The 23,345-nt window shown below is 41.5% G+C and overlaps 1 protein-coding gene across 3 annotated transcripts in view; it reads right to left on the bottom strand.

The window, feature by feature from the left end:
• LOC113478051 (deubiquitinase DESI2) overlaps positions 1-22,048 on the bottom strand; it is a 35,866-nt gene extending 13,818 nt beyond the window's left edge. Inside the window, exons 1-5 of one of the 3 annotated variants that reach the window (XR_003397997.1) lie at positions 17,735-21,899; positions 15,821-15,914; positions 15,013-15,154; positions 11,754-13,144; positions 9,568-10,869 (exon numbers count right to left, since the gene is read on the bottom strand). Coding sequence is in view for 2 of the 3 variants with exons in the window: in XM_026844821.1 (XP_026700622.1) it covers positions 12,911-13,144; positions 15,013-15,154; positions 15,821-15,914; positions 17,735-17,801 (537 nt within the window). In the remaining variant the exon portion in view is untranslated. The other 2 variants (XM_026844821.1, XM_026844820.1) reach the window with 2 other exon arrangements.
• Positions 22,049-23,345: the final 1,297 nt, after the last annotated feature.

Here is a 23,345-nt window from a genome sequence, read left to right as displayed (position 1 = left end):
AAGATAAGGGGAACTCGAACAAAAGGACACAGAGATACCATCTAGGGAGGATGACCTGGTGGATTTAGGAAGAAGAAACCTGGAATTTACCTCGCAGTGCATGCTCTGGAAAGAGCGGACACTGGACACTGTGAAGACCACCTTCTTCTTCCCTCAACCACTGAAGACTCTCACACTATTTTTACTATGCATGCTTGGACTATGTAAATGAATTCTGGGAACTCATTATCATAAGACACCCCTTTCCAGGAAATCTAATGAATAGGTATGATTTGTGTGTATGTAAACTGATGTCTCTTGCTAGTTCGTGGGAGCCCTTATGGTGGGGAATCCCCAGGGCAACCCCAGTGCTGCTAATAAAGAATACTCGCTTAACAGTTATATTGGGTTCTGACTGTTGAGTGAAATTCTTCATTTCATAGCCATGAGGATTTGAGTATTCCACACCGTAGAAAGCAGTGGTGGAAGACTGTTTTTATGCTGCTTTGTGAAGAGCTGACAGGAAAGGGGAAGGAGCTGGTGCATGGTTTGCTTAAATGCTCTTTTAAAAGGAGTTGGTGGAAAACGGGGTGGTTGGAGGGAAACTGGATAAAGGCTCTGCAAGCAACAGCCACAGATGGGAAATTTGATTAAGGTTGGAGAGGTCAGAGGTGGAGCTGGTGGCTCCTGCCCTGGATGGTTTGAAGGAACCTTTTCATCAAGGAAACTTCCTCCTCCCACTCCATGATCAAAAACATTTTGCCCCATTTCACCTCTCAGGATGAGGTCACCTGTTCTTCCACTGTCAGCTTCATGACCATACATGCTCCCTCCCCAGTAGGGTCCTGAGGGACAGACTTCTTTTGACTCAGAAACTTTGCCTCCTGCAGGAAAAAGCACTGAGGCGTGCAGATATCTTCCCCTCTGTCTTTCACAGAAAGGTTTTGACAGCTATTATTGCAGGGTCAGGGGAGGCCATCAGCAATCCTTGGACCATGTTCTCTGCCCCCTTCTAGGTCTCCCAGAGAATGCAAATACTAGGAAAGTGTGCAGCTCTAGGCAAAGATCAGACATGTAGTTACAGAAGTGAGTCAGCAAGTGTCCAAATACCATGAAGACTTCTTGGTAACACCAGACCATTCTCACTGCATCCCAGCAGTGCTGAGCCCCTCCTACACATCTCATAATTGCTCTTCTGTGGTTAGAAGGTAACTCACTTATTCCAGGCTTAGTTGATCAGAAATATTCAATTTCACTGCCTTTTTGAAGGTCCCTTCCTGCTTCAGAGGCTGTTTTAAGACTGTATTAGAAATTCCTCAGACTGCTTGCCAGCAGTTACTGACCAAGGAAGTTCCATCTGGGGGAAAATTATTCCAGTTACTGGAAGTGAAGTTGTTCTCACTTACATGTTGCCCTCAGATGGAGGAAGTGAGTGCATGAGTCAGATTTTTTTTAAACAAAAGCCTCTATTGTTGTATGGCTCGTCAGGATCCACAGTTTGTATACTTGTCATTTGCTCGACTTGCCTGCAGCAATTCTGGGTGTATATCTGCCAGCCCCAGTTTATTCTCACATTGCTGAGGATACCATAGTCTTACTGCTACAGGACAGCAGCTGCACAGCAGCATCAGTGAACTGAAAGAAAACCTCGGTGTTGTAAGAGAAAGCTGCAGAGAAGATGTTAAGTGAAACTATCAGAAAGTCCTGATATTGTGATTCAGGATGGAGTTCGGTTATCATGATCAAATGGGATTTGTCAATGTCTTGGGCAGTTACCAGTTAACAAGTTTCACAAGATGCTTTTTACAAGGCTGATGGGTGATTTTCCTATACTTTGTGTGCTGCTATTGGAAAGAAACACTGGGAACCAGTTTTGAAACTCACTGTCTCCACTCCCATAGCGACTGTGGGTCAAACAAATTCTAGACTGAAAATTGGTTTGGAAGTTGATGTGTTTGGCTGAACAGAGGTTATAAAGACCAGCTGAACAAACTGGGAGTCAGACATGAGCGTTCATATCCTGATCCGAGGGTCTGACTGTCTCAGGAGCAACTAGAAGCTTTGACAGCAAAGGGGAATGTAAGGACTTGCATCCCTGAGCAGCCAGTATTGCTGCCTCTGCTGGGACAGGTCACCCAGCGCACTGAGCTGACCGTATGCTGCTATTCTCCACTTTTCCTCAAATAGCTGTCCAAGACTGTTTTATTAGAATTGAAAAGCGATTGTCTGACAGCACAAGTCTCTAAGCTACGTTGTAAGACAGAATAAAGATTTTGAAAACAAATCTATCCTTTACTTAGTGGGTCCTTACAAGGCAGATAACCTTTACTCTGTGGTTTCATTGAGTCCCTCTCATCTTCTGTCCAGACTCCTGCTTTGTCTTCTCAACATCAGCTTAACTTCCAACAAAGCTTCCTCCCTAAATCCTTGGTTTGATGCAAAACCTGGCTTCTCTGATTGACGTCCAAGACCTTTACTTACTATGGGACCCATCTCCTGGCTCTGTTCTGGCCCTAACCATTTAGACAACACCCTGGCGCTGTGTACTTCCTCGAAGCTCCTAAGTGCTAGACCATGGCTAGACCTGCTGGAGCACAAAGCCATGCACTTTTCAAGCTCATCAGCAAAGTGACTGAGCTGTCCCCTCAGAGAAAGCCACCTATGTGGGTGAGAGGGTTTCAGAGGAGGTGGAGTACTTTGACACAAATTGCTTATCTAGGAAGAAAGGTAGTGGGCTGGAAAGCTGATTCCCTTACATCAGCCTCTAATTTTCCTGGCAAGGCTCCAAAGAGCTTCTTAGACTCTTCTGATGTGAGCTGGGAGGAAGGTTCAGAAGGAAATCTGGGAAAGGCTACACAATGGAGAGTTTAGGCAATCCTGCAAATCCTGTCCATGCCAAAAAAGTTCCTTTCAAGTATGTCTGAGTTTCACTACTCCTGTGACAATACTAAATCAGCTGAAAAAGTAGCTTGTGTTTGGGTGGCTAGACCAAGAGGGACCCAGTGGCAGTGTGTAGGCAGCTGAGTCATGCCCTGACTGTCTGGCAGCTTGAGTCTGATGAACCCAAGCCACAGCTCCCCTCTCTGTATATTAAATCACTGCCTTATATGTTGTACAATGTATTCTTCTTTTGCTGTCCTCATCTACGGAATGACCATCATGTTCTTTTTGGCTAATTAATCACTTCACTGATACGCTAAGCATACATGTAAAATCAAGTCACCGGCAGCACCATGTGTCTGTTCAAAACTGTGTATCTTCAAATACCACAGACTTCTGAGCTACACGTTTCTTCCATAAAATACCATATCTGTCTTCTGAGGGGCTTTGTTCCTCCTTTGATGGACTATAGACCATCACGTTCTGCTTCTTAATTTAGCATCTAATTGCTTATTAGTTGTACTGTAAAAGTTCTTAATCACTTCAGTTACATGGCTACAGTAATTAGTGTTTATATTCCCAAGGCCTGCATAGCAGCACTTTAACACTGCATAAGGAGATGAAACACTCCACCACAGAACACGAATTGAGCTCCCAGGATTTCTAATTTTACATGCTCAAGTTCTGTAAAGCCTTGCTGTGGGAGTCTCTCCAGAAATGGGGTCATGGGTAATCCGGTATAGTCATTCTGAGTGGATTTCACAGCAGAGATGCGGAAAAATATTCATGGGAAGCTTCCAAGATCATGTAGCTTTCACTGCACTGAGGAACACAGGGACTTTTCAGTAATGAACACTTGTTTGTTCATGCTATGATCAGCTGTCATTTGCAGGACTTGAACAAAAATATTTTATGTTTGATTCGGCTGTCTTCAGCATTTCTGTATTCTTGACTAAATGTGGGAGCAACTTCTAGAAACATACCAGAATTCAGGCTAAAAATGAATTCCACCCTGCTAACATCTGTTTCCGGATGGTATTTTTTTTCTGATTTGCCTGATTATTATCCACTGGGAAGGCTGTTTTTCCACTGAAGTGATTACCTGCAGGTGCTAGCCCTGCATTAAGTTGAACATGTGCAGGGTGCAGTCCACATGGCCGTTCTGCTGCCTTTCAGAGGAGATGCATGTCGCTGCTGTCATGGTGAGCACAGCTTGGCTTCACACCACCGGTTCTGAGCATTAACCACAGGCCTGTGCCCTACCTAACCTGGGCTGTGGCATTTCTCTTGTTAGGCTAAAAGCCTCTTTGTATTTTCATGGGCTCTTTCCAAATGAAACTTGATCCAGCAATTAATAAGATGTAGGGGGAGTTAAGCTTTTTAAATTTTGCACGTTTTCCTGCCAATTATTCTATCACAGACCAGCTCACTTTGTTGCTACAAAGCTTCTCTGAGAGGCATGAGAATTCAAGAATACCTTTCTGAGAACAACTTGGATGTGAGTTGGCCTGTCCAGACTTTGTCTTCATACAAGACTGATTTTTGACCACTTGATGGACTTCTAAAATATCAAAGCAGACACTGAATAAAGTTGTCCCCAGTTCAATATTTGTGTAGGAGGAACAGACAGCCTTGCAATACCTGCCATCGCTGCCTTTTCCCGTTCCACTCCAGGTGCTGCAGCATAGTGTCCTTGCAGCCGCTTGGAGATCTTGCCACATGATCATACATTTCTACTGCTTCTGCTGGCCAGGCTGTTCCAGAGCAGACAATAGATTTTAGCCCTCAGAGATGGCAACAGTGCTGCCTCTTGTACTGGTGTGAGCTGTGCTCACCTATGCCTCCAAGTAGCTAATGGGACCTGGAAGTCCCTGCTCCTTCCTCCTCCTCCTGCTGTCCCCTGCCTGGGGTTTGTGGCTGTGCTGGCTCTTAGTGACATGGGGCGGGTGATGCAGCTCTTGCTGTCAGCAAGTTGCCTTGGTAGTACCCACAACTTCTCAGAAATGTTTTTTATGCCACACACAGGGCAATAAAGTGACAAGTCCTGCTACTCTTGTTAGAGCAAAGCAAATCTGTTAGCTTTAATCTTGGAAGTCTTTTTCATAGCATCATTTCGGCAGCAGCTGGTTTCCATGGAAACCAAGAAATGACTCACAGCAAGTACAGGAAAGAAGACCGCTGACCTGCTTGTCCTTCCCCGGCCTGTGCCGCTGGGCATCCCTCCATTTGCACATGCACAGGCATTGATCATTGCTGTGAGGTGGACAAGCCCAGGCCCAAAGGCTTCAGCTTGTTCCACCAGCAGCAGCCTGAGTGCAGTGCCTCTCCCAGCTGCCATCTGTCCTCCTCATCTCGCCTCATCCTGCCTCTGGGCAGCTTGTCTGCAGCCAGGAGAGAAGGCCAGAGGGAGGAAGGGTCTCAAGATGTCTTTGCCCCCCTCCCACCACTGTAGCATTCCCAGGCCCCAGCAGACGGGAGGATTTGTGGTTAAGGTTATGTTACTTATTTTCCTTTAAATGGCTGAAGGGCATTAGGTGCAACCACACCGTTGTGCCTTTTGAGGCCAACTTTGATGAGCAAAGCTGTATGAGCAGCGTTAGCATCAGTCTGCGCCCGTGCAATGTCCTCACTGAATTGTCCTGTCTGGAAGGTGCTCTTTCCAGCCACAGACTGTGAAGGGATCGGCAAGAAGAGGGAGCAGAGAGCTATTGTCTCGTGGCAGTGATGCCTGAGGTGTCCTGGCACTGTTACTCTGGCATGAAACGTGGTGGTGCTGGGTGGATGCTTGCTTGGGTCCAGCCATGGGATGACTTGAAGCATTTCCATAAACAAGACTATGACTTGTATCAGAATTAGCACCTAGCACTAGGCAATATTTTTTTAATCGGATTTTGAACTTCCTTGAACTCAGCAAGCAGGTGTTGATGAGATTCTCTTTATCTGGGTGGTTTTTTGGATTTAACTAGCCTTGAAGGTAAGCTCTGCCAGTCAGCAAGGAGCAGTGGCCATTTTGGCTGGCCTTGGTGGCTGGGCCCTCCCTGTGCCTCAGGGCAGAGCAGCCACCCCCACTGTCTCAGCCTGTCTGCCCTTTGCCTGGCTACCAGAACTAAATGTGCCTCAGCATGCCTGCATTCTCCTGAGCCCAATCCCTGTGCCCACAGGAGGGAGGAGTGACTCGAGTCTGTTCTTCAGCCCCATGATGACTGTTGAGCTGTCCCATCCCCACAGCCAGGAGTTTACCACAGAAAAAGCAGCTTCCACCTTTACTCTTGTTCCAAACCTCATGTAATTGTGGTGAGACAAGCAGAACCCTGGCTTCTTCTTTAAATGGGAATATTGCTTTAGAAAATACTGTGTTAGAAAATCCCTTACTTTCCTCACAAAGTATAAAAGGCAGGCTACTTATTTCTGTTGCTTGTCCAAGACAACCAGGTATTGACTCCAAGAGCATGAGGTGAGCGTGGCATCCCTGTGTGCGTGCTGTGGCATGGCCGATTCACTGGAGGAGCATTTGTGTGGGGAGCAGTCTGGGCCACAGAGACTGTCCTACCTTTAAACCTCTTAACTCACACAGACGCTGTAAGGCTCCTGGAAGGGCAAAGCAGTTTAAAGAAAGCAATTGAAGAGGTGAGAGCATCCTCAAAAGCTGGGGAACTCCCTGAGGCCTTTCTCTGCCATCCACTCCAGTGTGCTGGAGGTAAGAGCTGGCCTGAGCAGTCTCTGCCCAGATGGTCACCTTGACTCCTTCAGTGCTTTTACTAAACTTTACGAGTCTCTCTGACACACAAAAAATTTGAACTTACAGTTGCATTTGAGCTGGCTACATTGCCATCAGCTCTTGCTAGTCCTTGGTACTCTGATGGTATTTGCTTATTGTGGAAGATGACACTTCACTGCAGGATTATATAGTGACTTTAATATGGGACTGGTGCATGAAATATAAGGTGCAGAGCATCCTTTTGGAAAAAAAAAAAAAAAGGAAATTCCAGTGCTCTTGGAAATCTTCACTTTTAGGATGCTATGACTGGAGTAATGAATGAGCTGAAATACAGAAGGAAAATAAATTCAATTCCAGCTATTTAAAGGCTCAGCAATTCCTTCCAGGCAAAAAACAAGCAGCTATTGTGTGCCTGTGTTAAGAGGGCTAGGGGGAGGCAGCGTTTCCCACAGGCAAATTAGGAATGGGAAAACCAGAACAAAACCCTCAAGCCTCAGAAGCCCAAGTAGGGAACACAAGCCATTTTCTGTTCAACATGATTTGTGTTGTCATTAGGTGGGTTTAATGGGGCTTTATTCTTATTCTGGGAGGGAAGCCCTGGCTTTGCTTGAGCCAACAGTAATGACCGTTCAGACCTGGGAAACATGAGGGAGCCAGCTGAAATGGCATTCGTTGTGCCACTCAAGCACTCACTGCGAACAGAGGGTCTCCTCCTCCCCCCATCCCTTCCTGGTGCTGGAGGTTGGCCACATTTTGCTGGAGCCTGATAAAAACCTGCCTGTGCCCTGTTTGGCAGGGGGTGTCCAATTCATGTCATTTAACTCACTGTAAAGGAGGACTTGTATTGGCTATCAGCTATACTGGGACGACACCCCAAAAGGTGCGTTTGAAAACCCCACACTGCTGCCCCACAGATGCCTGGGGCAGAAGACAAGGCCTGCATCATGGCTGAGAGAAAGGCTTTTCTTGTCTGACATGACTTGAACCCCTTCCTAACCCTCCCACCAAGCTACAGTGAGCCCCAGCAGGAACAGTTCAGCAACAGTCATGGCTTCTTGAAGTCCAGTATTTGGGTGCCTTGTTTTAAGCTCTATAAAGGTGAAAGGGGATAGAGAAAAAAGGCTTCCTGAAAGACCTTGAGTTGAAAACCATCTCAGTTTGAGCAGCCCCCATGGGACACATATGAAGCCCCTCTCTTTCAGCTCTGTTGGCTTCATTCAGAATACCCCAACAGCGGTTTTTCTCCTTTCACTCAACCACAGGGCTAGAAGCAGCACAGCAGGTAGTCACCAAGTGCAGCAGGCTTTCTGCTTTGAAGATTGCAGGAGTGACACACCACTTCGTAAAGAATATGAGAACTGCTGGCCACCCATCTTCCACCTGAGGGAGGAGCAGTGTTACCTTAGCTCTGCTTGTCCTGGGCTGCTGCTCAGAGATGGAGCCGGTCTTGTGTGAGTAACATCCCTCTCTAAGGAGACTTGGAAATACACGCAGCCCTCAACTATCCCCAAATCCCCAAAACAAGCTAAAAGCGCGCCAGTGCAGGAATCTTGTGTTTCGTCATGGCCAGAACCTGGTTTAGTTTGAGATATGCTAATTTTAGTGGACCAGATCATGTGAGAAATACAGGATTCCTACTCGAGGAATCAGTTACTGGTGGAGCACAGCTACTTTCCCAAAGCAATGCCATGAGCTTCCCTGACAAGTTGTTAGATTGAAAAGTTTGTTGTTTTTTATGATCTGATTTAGATCAAACCAAGGGTATCAGATAAAGTAACTGTCCAATAGCCATTTTCATTGTATTATATAAAGCACTGTGAAAGAAAATATTTATTTAGGTAAGAGTGATATGACTAAGGTGCCTTTAGCCATAAAAAAGCTTTGCCTATTGAGGAGCTGTTCTGATGACAAATTCGCAACATAAACCCTGCATGCCTGAAGAAACTGTTTTAGAAATTTCACTTGAAACATTTTTATTTTCAAGAACAGTTCAGTTAAACTCAGCTACTCACGCATTAACAAAGAATGCAGTATATATTTCTTGTGTATTGATTGCCTTCCTAGAAGCAGATAGGCACTCTTGGCCATCGGATGCCACAAGTGAATTTATCTGGAATTTACAATTTTAACTGATGATTTCTGTCAAAGTTGTCGTTTCCCTCCAACAGGATGAGTTCCTCAAACTCTCTTGCAGCTTTGCTAGCGATTAGGGTCCCATTGAAAAGGTAACACACCTCTGCCTTGACAGCTTCTCCAGCAAGTCATGGTGCCTGAGCTCGGGGATGTCTGGGGAATTCACTTTGGCAGCTGGCTCACCGCGCAGCTGCCCCACAGCACCCCACAGCAAGCAGGGCTGCGAGGAGCAGCCAGCTCTACTCACCACAGCAACCACAGCTTCGAGCAAGGTGCCACTGCCCCACAGAATTGTGCAGGGGTGCTGAGCCACCCTGTCCAGGAAATAGCTTGGCAGCTTTTTAATTAAAGAGCCAGGGGAGTTTCTCCAGTCTGAGTCAGTGGCACTGCTGCTGCAGAAGCAAGCACAGCACGGGTAGCAGAAGCGTAGGCAGGTGTTGCCACTGGTACTTCACCGTAATCTGGGTCCTTCCACTCTGCTCAAAGGAACTGGCAAGGCACAGGCACTACAGACCCCATGTGCCTTGCGGCTGCTTAGTCTAGTGCACATCCAGACTACAAATCTGGGCTTTGTAGAAATTTGTAGAACATGGCACATATCTGCAATATATCCCAAGCATATCCTAAGTGTTTTATGCCCTAATAGCTGTAGTCAGCACACCAGATCTGAACACACTTTGAATTTAGTCTATTAAAAACTAGTGTCTTAATAAGGCCTCAGACAAACCAAACTGTTTAACTCGAGGAAACCCCTGGATAGTTTTACCAAAGATGATGATCTTTGATACCAAGATGTTGGGTAGTGCTGACAAAGCAAGTTGTAGGTATCAGGGAAATAACATACACAGCCAACTGTCTTTTTTTATAAAAGTATTTTTAATAAACTGATGGATTTAAGTTTCAGATGCTAGACAACTTGTTGCCATGTACAGGTAACAAAAGTCAAAATTCTTTGAATTTTATACAAATACTATGTAGTACAGTAAACTTGAATACAAGTTTACAAAAAATGCATCAGTGAATATTCAGCTTATAACCAACTTCCAACAGTGAAAATTACCATGTATCAATAGTGATCGGAATTGCATTGCAAATTTTAGAAGTAATGCAACTATGTATTTACCAAGCCACTCTGAAGTTACTGGTGCACATTGACAGTACATTGGATTTTTTTGGCTTGCTGAACCGAAAATGGCATTTAAATAAAATGACTTTGAGTTAAAGAATATAATATGTATCAAAATTACTATCTTACAGAAAATTAAACAAGAATGAGAAAGTAAACAGAGTAGAACCCTGAAGTAGTGATATTTTTCTACCCGTTTTGATGGAAAAGACTCCACAGGTGTCCAGCTTCCTCACAGCATTTTGGAGTGCTCTAGTCCTAGCACAGTGTGGTCATTAGTAGGCTAAAGTAATCCCTGCTTGGCAGTGATGCTGGTGAAAGGTAACTTGCTCTATTGCTAACAAATCGGAGTAACCACTGGCAGGGCAACTTCTTGGAGGCATCCAATGGAGGCTGAGTTGACAGCATGCAACTGAAGTTACAGTACCACTTGCTTTCATACAATACTCAACAGCTTTCAGGGTTCAGGTGTCAGTTTCCTCACAGGATTTACAAATTGATGATTTTGAAACAAAACAAAACAAAAAAGGAGCATAAGACAGTATTTTCACCTGTACAGCTACCAATAAAATGAATGTTTTTGTTACAAACTTTTCAGTCTGCTTTATAAAAAATAGTCTTAGTTTTACTTCTAAATAAAAACTGTGCTGTGATCTGTCACGTTCTTGCATTGTACATGCTGTAGTTGTGTGTATTAATGAAGGTGTAGAGATTTGTGACCTAGCGCTCTGGATGTATCAGAAGCCTAAAAAGCTGATTTTGGTACATAAAAGTTAGGTAGCAATGAAAATTCATTCTATTTATTTTTCCTAAAACCTAGGAAAAGCTACAGTACATTGCTAGATCAGTGGCCTCAACCCTGAGCTGAAATAAAGGACCTGCCTCGGCCAAGAGACTTAAGTCACATGACTACCACACAGCTGCACAGCAGAGACAAAATAACCTGTCTGCGGCCTTGTCTTAGCTGTAAGTAGTGTGAGATTCAGTTCTGTAATGCTTGAGAGTTGACTGGAGACCACCTTATTCATTTTCACTACAGGAAAAAAAAAAAAGGAGGAGATTCAAGTGAAAAAGCACTCAACAGGGAGTCAGTATATCCAGCTTCTGGAGACCAGAGAATGTAGTTAGTGGTAGATTTGTCAGTATTAAGAATTTACCACTTGGTAGAAAAATTATTAGAACACATACCAAACTACAGTAAAACTGACTTCGTACTATTATCGCACTCTTTCCAAAAAGAGTCCCACTTGCTTTTTTCCCCAGAACTGAGTGTCTCTCTGTACCTACACTGCATCCCAGAAGATGAGTGAAAAAACTTAAAGACTGTCTCAAAAAGGATTCAACCCAACTGCTAGCACAAAAACCTCCGCTCATTTTCAATGTGAGTCGGAGGCGGTGATCATAAGAATTCTTACTACAGTACAACCTACTGCACCTTCCTGTAGGGTTCAATGGCACCGACTACTCATGGCTAGGAGCATTCATAACATGGAAGCATTCTTGTCTCCTAAGAGGACTTTTTCCTTTTAAACAGCAGAAACTGTAGAGTCAGTATTTCACTTAATGGAAAAACTAAACCCAGCAACAGACTGAAAATAAAGCTTGGAAGAATCATTTATACTTCTAGTAATGCACACTTTGTGAGCTGATCAGTTTACAGATGGTACAGTTTTTGTTAGTTTAAGGCAGCAAGTCTTACAAAATACACAAGCTCACCTCCCTCATGTTTGTGCTACTGTATCCTTATGTGCACAATAGAACCTCACTAATTTACACTAATGACTGGAAGAACCATTAATTCTCTTGGTAAGTGAACAAGAATAAGGCATTCCATTATATATTCTGATCACTAATTTAGCTCTAATTATAATCTACCAGCAAACATACTTCTGTGTTTTCGAAAATAATATCTCTTACCTTCAGATATAATTATGTGTGCAGATTAGTGGGTTCTGCTGTGTAAACACGCAGGTGCATAAGCAATTTTCAGGTTTTTCTTCATTACATCTGACAAGAAAGTTAATGCCACAGACAGAGACTGTGGGAAAATAAATTAGGATTTCTCTATAATTTGTGCAGATATGCACAACTGGGCAGTAATTTATAGCTAAAAAAAAAGGACACAAATGTTTACAAACTCAAATGAAGCAAAATCAGCAGCAGAAAGCAAGGCCATTCCCCAACCATAAATGGCTCGTATTACACTATTCCAAACTACATGAAACAAAAAAATAGAATACAAGTACTAACTTGCATATACAAGTTTGAAATCAAGTAAAGCAAACAGTGAAAAATTCGTTGATGCTTTTAACAGATGATATTCACATGTCTAAATCGTGGTTGAAGTAGACTGTAAATACAGACAGAAGATAGGATGCAAACTACATGGCTGAGTTAAAAAAAAGGGATCAATGTGCATTGCAATGAGATAGAAATTTCCCTTCATATGTGCAAAAATCCACAGTTTCATTAATGTAGAGGTCATACTTCTAAAAACAGATCTTAGACAAAACCAGTCTCCTTACATCCTGGAATCTACCTGCTTACATCAGCCACTTCAAGCGCACAGTACCCTGTTCACATCTATAATATTCAGCAGTTTCTGGCATTTCTCAGAAATTTAATGTTCACCTGCCTTAAGTCTTGAAAACAAAATGGGGAGAGTTCATCCAGGGCATGATACCATTGCTTTTGAATTATACCAACAGTTAATCAAACTCAAATTCTCTCTTCTTAAATGATGGAAGGAGTCCTTACAGGACTTGTAAACAGCAGTACACAATACTGTAAACAAATAATTTAAATTCTGCTTTATACAAGATGTTAAGTTAACCCAGGTCTACCAAACAGGTGAAAATGAAAAGGGTGGCTTCACACAAATTCCTTCCTTCCCTTTTCTCCCAGCAATTCTTTTCACTACATAAATAATCCTGAGCTGAAACAGGGCTTGATGAGAGCCTTTTTTGCATATAAAACCAATGTTCTAGAGTCAGCTCTCGTGTTCTGTCAGGAAGTCAATTGCTGAAGAGATTAAACTGAAGTATTTCAAACCATTTGTTACTTTGGAGGAGGACTTATAATTTGGTGTGGCGTCCAGTTCTAGACCCAGATGCTGAGCTTGCCAAGGAAGCTGATGCTGCTGCATCCTCAGCTTCCTCCAGCTCATCGTGTAGCTCCTGGCTAACACTAGACTGGAGGGCGGCAGGAGTTAGCCACTCCTTTGGCAGACAGCTCTGGAGAAACGGTATACAAGAGCTGAAGTAGGCAAGGCGATTCACCCATCGTGGAATCTCTTTTCCACACAGAATCTAGGGGGGAAGCGAAAAGAAAGAATTAATTTGTCTTCTGGATTCAGCAGTAACAAAACTTACAGTACTGTAAATAAAAAGCAAAGGCTGCAGCAGCCTTATGATTTATGTATCATGGGTGGCAGTCAAGAAGCACTCAAGCTAGGTATACCAAGACAACTTTCTCCATCAGTAAAAGCAGCATCCCAAGTCACACAAGGAGACTTGTTTCCACTGTGAGAGTTTGACGCATGGTTCTACATTTTTTTTTAGAAGTCCTGAAAAGCATAACCACCTCACTCTTTTTCAACAACTTCTATAAAAGGCACAGAAATGAGTTAAGGTATGCTTTCTATTTACCCCTAATTACTCAGAAACAGAAATTGCAGGAGAAATCTTACTATTACAAAAAAGCATCCTGAAATCAAGTGGTGGAAAAGACAGTGTCAGTGCTGCAGTTGTGTGGAGTTACGCATACAGCTGAGGCTATTCACTGTGATAGTCTCTGATGACTTTGCACAGGACATCACTATCTTAGAGCACACAGGCCAAGCACACACACACTTAGGGTCACTGGAACAAGGGAAGCCCTTCAATGCAAAGCTGATTTCAACTCCTCAAAAACATATAAAGCTGCATTAAATACTTCTTATTGTACGTTAGTCATTAAATGGTTTTGTTGTCACTATTCAAGGGGTGAGCCATTTTACTTAACTACCTCCATGTTAACTTCCGGTATTACTTACTGCAGTGCAAATCTGGAGAAAATCATAGCTAATGGGATCATTACTCTGCTGTAACTGAGCAGTATTTAACTTGTAATTATATCTTTGTTTCTATAGTCGATTTGAAAACATTAAATAGGACAAGACATAAAATAGAAACAACATGACCATGCGGCTGAAGAATATGGCACATACCTGGCCTGTCCATACAGGCCAGATTTCATGCCAGCTGCAACATTGTCAGTGTCTTACCCTACTTGTACCACCACTGCACATGAATCATCTCAATAACATTTTCCAATACCACTGGAAGATCAAACAGTTTACAGAAAACACAGGCTATACAATGTGTTCCATTAACTACTTAAAAAAAGAATTTATGGAAGTTCACCGTGGAAAAAATAGCCATCCCTTTTTTGGAGTGCTTCAATGAAACATTAGAATAAATTCTGAGAAGCACAGATTGCCAACTACCAATAAAAATCACAACTGCCATTCCCTTCTTTGTCCTGGGTTCCTTACCCTTTCCCTCATGTTAATACACATGTGAGTGGTCAGGCATTCAATCATATTGGAAAACCAACCATGTTAAAATAAAGCTGAGAGGAAAAAGCGAAGCCCATTCAACTCCCAAGTCAGCTACTTTGCACGACCATTCAGGTATCTAGATGACTAGGATGCAGGTGAGGGCAGAGCAATAACTTGACAAAAGCCTCTCAAGCAGAAGATTAACACTGTCTGTGAAACTTCAATGCCTTTGTTATTCTTTAACAGCAGGTCATAACTTTAGAAATTATTTTCAGTGTGATGGCTCTGTGGGGAAATACTGATAAAAATAACACATGCTTTTATCTTCAGTAGTGATCTCTGAAGTACCCGAAATGATTCTGAAATCCTGTTAATGCTTTATTTACTAGGTCTCAGTTAGGAACGCACCCCTGCTCAAACAGAAACTATGTATGACAATAACATTTAGCATTTTTGACAGCAAAATCTTGTGCTTTGGACATAAGCAAAAATAAAACCTGAAAAATGGTGACATTTGCACAAGGTAACACAGATAGGAAGCTGGAAACTAGGCCAAACATTCCAAAGGACGGGAAGGAGATGATGGTCTGTAGCCACCTGGGAAGCACCTTTCTAGAGGCCTTCATGTTTGTTTACCTCAGATAAAGCGGAAGAAAAGTGATTGCAGTTTTTGTGCATTAGGTGATAAGCATTTCCTTTGAATTCTTTTCCAAGCTCTTCTACTATTTTTTCTACATCATCTTCCATAAAGTCAGTACTGCCTAGAACCACAGCCTCTCTAGAAGAAAAACAGAGTAGAAGGTGATCAGGCTTCCATGATACAGGTGGGTTATTGTCATACATTGCTCAAAAGACACCCCACTGTCAGTGGCGAGATCCTTCTGCCCTCCTAGAATAACATGGATTCCTTCTACAGCACCACTTTTCATCTTTATCATATTAAGTTCTTTGCAACTTAACTCTGACAAACTGCAATTTTCCCCTCCTCACCAAAGGATATTGTTTCTAAGAGACGTCTGAGAACAGGCAAGAGCTTGTAATGCAGGGAAGGGTCAAGGCAATCACACTCAGAAAGTGGGAGAGATACATGGGGAAACATTGAAGAGGAACATTTTTCAGCATTTTCTCTTGAATAAAAATTTCACTACCTTGAAAAAGTTACCCCATTGTATATACCATATGAATAACAAAAGCTAGCCACAAGTCCACGTAATTTGTACATGTTTAAGGAAGTTAAAGCATGCTAAAAATAATGTTCTTTGCTGTAGACACTTCACTGTCTCATCACCTCTGTCCATCTTTCATTTCTCAGTAAACACACTAATTTCTCAGAAAGTCAGAAATCCTGTAGTATCATTCAACACATCTATTCTCAAAAATAAACGTAACAAGTTGTCTTTTTAATATGCCTTCTCAAAAGCAAGAAAATAGGTATCTTTCTTACTTAAATTTAAATGTTTCTCCTAGCTCAGAAGCATTTCCTGGTGAAATTTCAAATATTCCAGAAAAAGGGTATGGATGACCACCATAGGCAAATTCTGAAAGAGAAAGCTCAGATTTAACAAAAAATGGCATACAATGACAGTAAAAACCAGCAGACTCACTGTCTGGAAGATCACTTCACAAGGATCTAAAGCTAGAAACCAGACATCTTTTTTTACATGGGTAAGAAAAGGAGCTGGGAATGAATGGTTTTGTTAGTTACTAGTCAACCTAAGTAAAAACTACCAGGAAATTTCCTACAGCAGTGTACAGGTTTAACTTGAGTAACTTTATAGTAAGCATATATTGGTTTTGGTGTATAAGTGAGGATTTACAAGTTAAATTGTAAAAATCCTACCAATGCTCTTTATACACATTTGTCTTTAAAATAAAAGGTCACTTCTATTCAGTGTGCACTACAGCTAAAAGTATGGCAGAGTGTACTGGCCTAATAGGCTTTTTTAATTTCTTGATTTGCAAGAGTTCAACTGTTCCGAGTTCTTTACTATAAGAAGAAAGTAAACCAGTGCATGTATCTGAAGTCTGCACGTAGCATCTGCTGGCATAAGCACTTACAGTACATGAAAATATCATGGTGTGCTTTAGCTTCCTTCTGTGTCTGTAAGATAACACAGCATGCCACACCCTGAGTGCAACAAAAAGCTTTAGGCATGACTTCATGCTTCCTTTCCTCAAAACCTGTAACATATTATCCAAGTCTAGCATTCAGTTTTGTGGATAATCTTTTTCACAACAGGTTAATAAATAAAGTTTGATGTACTTTGAAAAATGCAAGTCATTGTTCTAGCAGGGTATGACCTGCTATACAAGAAAGCTGTTATAATCTGAACAGGAAGGGAGGCACATGTATTTGGCTCAGCTCAAGAACTAGGTTTCAGGCACAGCACTGTCAAGAGTCAGGTCTTTCTGGTTTGGACTAAAAGAAATCCAAAAAAGCTTTAACAATAAACATTGTATTTTGTCATTTTGTTTCTTGGATAACACTTGTAAACTCAGTTAAAATGTGACTGTAGTAGCTAAAACATCTATAGTTTAAGATAACTTTGTGTAATGCGGTCTTTGGATCGCATGCCACACCTTTTGCTGCTTCACTTCACCTCCAAACATGTTCCGAAAAAATAAATTTTTCTTATTTAAATGGACTACTTTTAGGAACACCATCACCTCTGAGCATCGTTATGCTGGTAGGCAGGAGCACCTCAGATGCGAGCCTGAGCTAAAGCCTGCTCAGGAATGCCTTCTGGCTGCAGTGGGGATTCAAAGTGGCCTGAGCAGATCAGGAAGCTGCATCTCCAGAGTAACACCTATTCAGCAAAATTGTACTGTATTGCTGTATTTCACACAAGTGCATGTTTTGTAAACAGTACGTAGGAGATATCTTTTAAAGAAACTGTCTCTCTAAAAGAAACCAACCTACCAATAACGAATAGACAGTTTTCCCTGAGCATCATGCACTTTTAAGTGCCCATCTGCAACAGACTATTGTTTCTGCAGTTAAAAATTAACTCCCTGCACTAAGTGCTGGTAGAATACAACACGACTCAACCATGCTTACATGAAGGATACATTTGTTTTAACAATAGGTATTTCAAAACCTAAAATAAAGATTTCTATGCCTAGCAGAATAAATTGCACCCTTTTTCATAGTTGCATAGCCTTATACAAGAATCAAAGATGACTACCAGATTATTTGTATCCGAGAATAATAATTTCCAGAGGCAGAAGGGATGAGAACTTTAAGGAGAAAACTGATGAAGAGGTTTCAAAAGCCAGACTTCCTCCACTACCTAAAAAATGTTTTTTAAATAACAGCATTACTGGAACAAAGACCAAGTTATGTTTTTCTTGTACATACCTCGGCCATACACCTCTATACCTGAATGGAACACTCCAATTCCAAGGGAAGAAGTATATTCATTCATCCAGTACTAAAAGGAAAGAAGACAACAAAAAGACTCTAGTTAGTTTCCAATACAGATTTGTCTTCTGATAGCAGACTGACATGTATTTGTCCCCCACATTAGAAGCATAAAACACTATCACAGAGTGAAACCGCACAACCCATTTTATGGGAACAGAACATGTTAAAAATACCCAACTGTACACAGTGAATTAATTCCATTAGGTCCTACTCCAATGTTTTAGTGCTGTCAATGTCTGTCAACCAAGGAGACTGCATCTGGTAGAAATTCAGGTCAACTTTTGATTTGTCAACAAGTTACAGGTTGTAAAGTTTTCCATTAGTTGGAATACATTCTAGAATCAACTGCAGTAATTTCGCAAGAGCACTTATAAAACACAGGACTGTAATATAAACACTCCAACTGTCATTTATAGGAATGACCACACTTTTGCTTATGCAGATGAGTACCAGACACACTCAAGAGATATGCAAGATGGACTGAAATGATCTTAGTATGTTTTGTCTTTGAATACTCAACTGGTGGTCACCATACAATAGACTAAGCTCTCTCAAGGCTCCTGATGGATGTGTGTCCATGCATCAGGTTTAAGTCTTTTGCATAGGTGTGCCATCTGTTTCCAATATATCACTTCTATTGTAGCCAACAGATAGTAGCTGCATTTTAAAAGAAAACCAGGAAGTGATACTTTAAAAAAAAAAAAAAAGGGAGAAAAGAAAAAAACCTTCCCTTAGTGCTTTCTCTTTTCCTTTCCAAAAGCAGCAGCAAGCACCTATCAGGAGCTAACTATTACCCTCAAGACCTTAAAGATGGACAGAGTTCTGGGAAGGGAAAACCTCAAAATTATTTATTTCCTTGGCTACAACACCATGCTCAAAATATCAGTCTCCAAGCAATAAAAATTTTCAAGTGACATGTAATTTAAAAAGGAACCTCAAAAAAAGCCTCAAAAGAAAGCCTCAGTTGTGTCCTTAAAACTGAAATTGGCTAGCGAAAAACCCTCTCAAAAATACACGGAAAACATAACTTTGTCAATTACTCCAGTAGTGGGATATTTCCTCCCAGGTCACCTGGTCCCAAAGGGCACCACTGTGAACTTCTGCAATGCAGACTTCAAAAAGTTAGCTGGCAGGCAAGATACAGACTGAGGTAGTACAGTAAATTAATATTTGTTTAGCAAACAGGAGGAAAAAGAAGCTATCTTCCTTAAACAACCTGTTGACATAAGTGCTTTCTGATGTGAAGTCACTATTAAAACAGCACAACTGATGATAAACATGTAAAAGGTTGCCAGTGTCACACTTTAAGATGTGCTAGCTGGAATTAGTGCTTAATTTGTAGGGTGTATAACATATTTCTGAAAGCTAGTTTTTTCTCAATAAAAATGACACACTACACTTTGGACTGAGAAGCTACTAATGAAAACTAAGACAAGCTAAATGGCAAAGAGAACAAGTAAGGTCAAAAATTAAAAGTTTTCAGGCCTAAGATATGGATGCATTTGGCTTTTACAGTCATCCTTATTCTAAGTATCGTCAAAATAAATGGTCCCCCAAATTCAGTTACCAGCAGTTGCCAAACATCCACACATGATTTTTCCAGCCTAAAATTCACAATTGTGCTAGCAGGTGCAGGACACAAATGACTACCTGGATAAGAAGATGCTGAGGATCTGATGTTCTCTTCTATAGATGAGCCAGTTTTGGGAAATTTCGTCAACATGAATTAACAGAAGACAATTTTGCTCCTTATATTTACTTGTTTAAGGCTCGTTGAGATCTGTGGATAAATTTTCCTTAAGACTAAACTTTACCGTTTGCTTTAATTTTTGGCTTTGTCAGTGCATTGCTATGTTAGCTAGCGGGGTATGGCTGACTATACTAAATTATCACCTTAGTCTATTTAAAGGGCTTAACAGTTCTTTACATCCTCCCCCCAGAAGACAGCAGAGTGCTAGCCCATATGATCAAGCTACATCCAGAAATATACTGGATTAGATTTACTCTGTACAGAATGATAAAGAACAGTGAGAAAACAAGAAGCAGGGAATGAAGAATGACGTTGACTACCCAACTAACTTAATGGGTTTGTAAGCATAAAAAAATAGATTCTGTTAATTGAAATGAAATCAAAGTCCCCAGGATAAATTGCTGCAACATAAACCTGTTTCAGTTCTGAAGCCAGTTGTATCCCACACTTTACCAGCTGACCATTTCAAAATAGTTTTAGGTTTATACTTGTAGTCAAAACCATAGACACATTCAACATACAGTTTGTCAGCACAGAAAGAAGGATGTTTTTCTAACGAGAAGGTGTATCCAAACAAACCTAAACTAGAACTGAGCTAGACAGCGTCCCTCAGGCTCTAGTCTTTCCTCTCCTGGACACCTGTTCTGCCAGAAAACTCTGGGTCTGACCTCTAAATTCCAAATAACCTGCACATCACATATGCATTGGATCTGTTAATGCCAAGCAAGGTTATTGTTGCTCTATGAAAATGGAACAAAAGTTACACAAGAGATCCCATGAGCAGCAGAAGTAATAAAACCTAGTTCATTACTAGGCAGAAAAAGAGAAAGAGAAAGAAATTATTATCACTCCTCCTCTTCCACAACCCTGTGAAATCTAATGCAAGATATAGGGAGAGGACAGAAAAGCGGGTCACCAACCCCCCTCATCGATCCGTACAGAAGCAGATGAACGGGATGGAAGGCTGCTCTAACAAGGTGTTCAGCAAGTCCAGTGCTATTCAAGTACACACTCCTCCTTACTGGTGCCACCTACACACAAGGGGCTCACTAGACTGCAAAAACTGAGCAGTGGTGGCAAATTAAATAAATGTTAGCAGCTTTGGAAGAAGTGCCTAGAGCAAGATGGCACTTCACTTAATATTTCCAGTAAGAACAGAGTAGGTTAATTGAAGATAAAAGAATTTCAATAAGGCAGAATTACTTTCCCCCTAGGAACAGTAATTATATCTAATTATTACTTAATCTGGATCAGCTATTGGAAGGTTGGTCACATTTTCTCATTGAGCAAAATGCCACATCTCCCTAAGGAAAGAAATGCAGGACAAATGCAACTTAAAAGTATGCTGAATTTGGCTGCTGCTGAAAAGATTATATACGACTTACAAAATAAAGATTGTAAATTAAATTACATTTATATAGCTTGCTGGCTCAGTAATGTGCTCTAAATTCTGGAATCCCAAACTGATCCCAAAAGCTCCATCATTGCTTCCATTACACAAACTGGATTCCCTTAATTTAGTCTTGATATTAATTTTGCCATAGTAGAATGCATAGAAATAGCAGAATTCCATATCCTCGGTATTTTGCAGTAAGTTAGTCTTGTAAAACAGGAATTCATGCTTAATGAAACTATCAGAATGAAAATATTAGAGAATTGTTTTTCTATGAGCACAATAAAGTCAAGTCACTGAGATGAAAAACACTAATGCCCACGCTTAAAACATATATCTTAATAACTTTCTTCAGAGCTTTCATTTGTGTTAATACTTTAGATTGTTATAGCCTTATTTGACAAGGGAAAAATAGGATGCTACTTTGGGTGCAAAAAAGCTAGACTCCTAAAAATAGCAGTTAAAATGAAACTATAAAGTACTCCAGTTCTCAAAACACAATATATCAAAGTCTTCATTCTACTCTTTAATGATCATAAAAGATTTTCAAAGGCACAAACTGCAGCACATAAATATGCCCTTAAGCTTCTTTCCTTGGGTAAAGTTATCAGTACTTGAAAGTCCACTTTCTTGTAGAACACATGCACCTCTCCTCACCCTTTGGTTTCATCAAAAATTCTTGCTTTTGCAAGCACTAAGGACAATGGAAGGGTATATGCTCCAAAACCAGCCAATGCAGTCCTGGAAGGAGTTTCAACAGTGGCAAGGTCACCTAGTATTCCCCTGCATACCTCAGCAGCTGTCTGGGAAATGAAGCTACAGCTAACAGGTTAAAATAAAGCTGTTCATACGACTGTTGCAATTATAGCAGTGTCAATTCTGTCAACCAGGTGACTAACAGTGGTCTCTTATGCCAAAAGAGAAACAAGAAAAACCCCAATCCCAAACCTAAACTACAAAAAACCCCAAACTCACCTCCAAGGGACACAAAATGTCAGAAGCAAACAGGAAACCTGCTAGTGCTTCAATACACACTTGGCAGGATTTGATGAATAAACAGAACTTCCAAATAGCTATTAGCAAAGACTTTATTTCACCCTCCCCAGTGCAGTATCATTGATTTCAGCAGGCTGTCTACATGCAGCATTGTACCTGCTATGCAACATGAAAGCAAGGCTTTAGTTTAAGCTCCTGCTTCGAACGCTTTTAAAGTGGACCGAGACATCGTTTAGCAAGAGAGTTTGAGGCAGGATGTACAGTCTTTCAGACACCGTGGGAACCTCAGTTTTTCTTTCCAGTTTAAAGGAAATCTGTGTCTCTGATGGTCAAATAACACAGATATCGTTATAAAACAACAAACACAGCTGAAGTAGTACATAGAAATATTCTACTTAGTAGTCTCAGCCTACTCTCTATATAATTTGTCATGTACAGCTTCAATAAATACAACTGCAGACCAATGCACAAAAAGCCACCCCTACACATGATCAAACATCTGCAAATAAATGTGCTTGCTTTCTTCTTCTGGTGAATAAGTTCCTTCCACAGATAGTGGCTTCAGACTATGCTACCTTCTGATGTAGGCAGAGCCCCACTAATCACAACAGGACAACCATCAGTCGCCAACATGTCCTAAGGCAGAGCATGACACTAGCTTTTACAAGCACAACCTTCCTGTCGCCTTTCTTTCCCACTCCCTCCAGTCAACTGTCAGCCTTCCTTGGAAGGCTGGAGTAAAACTGGACACAGGAATTCAACTCTGGAGGAAAGAGAAAGGAGGATATGGGTTGCAGCAGAGAGATCTAAGGAGTAAGAGATGAAGGAGAACTATGTGAATGAAAGAGTAGACTATCACAAAAGAAAAGGCATGCTGAAGGCACACCCCACCAATGCTATCATCACAGCAAGAACAGAGTTTCTCACAGAGGCCATGGCATTACTTTCCAGGCAGGCACTTACACAGGAGACGGTCCATTCTGTTAAGTTTTCGCAGCCTGCCTGTGAACTCGGCCCCAGCGACACTTTGCACAGCTAAGCAAGTCTTCGTGAGAATACCAGGTCTTTCATCTTAGTGAGTCAGAAGTGCATCAAACCTTGACTTCAAAGACACTACCTATGTAAGAGTCCTGAAACTGAAGTCCTACTTCCTCCTCTGTATAAATATCTGTAGTTAATATATGTAAACCCATCTCCTTTTATGTGAAAAGAGTTTCTCCAATGTGTATTTTTGAACTGTAGTCCAGAGAAGTCACACGCATGCACGCGACAGAGCATCATTCCCTCAAGCCTAGTATAAATACAGCACAGACTTTTTGTTGTATCAGCATCACATATAAGCTCAACTAAAGTGAGCAAAGACCCCATTTCCCCCACCCCCCCACCCCCCCCTTAGGAAGCATCAG

This window comes from Athene cunicularia, assembly GCF_003259725.1.
Source record: "Athene cunicularia isolate RWA chromosome 3 unlocalized genomic scaffold, athCun1 chr3_part1, whole genome shotgun sequence".
Lineage (NCBI taxonomy): Eukaryota > Metazoa > Chordata > Aves > Strigiformes > Strigidae > Athene > Athene cunicularia.
The sequence above is the reverse complement of the archived record's forward strand: the minus strand, read 5'-3'. Positions and strand labels throughout refer to the sequence as shown.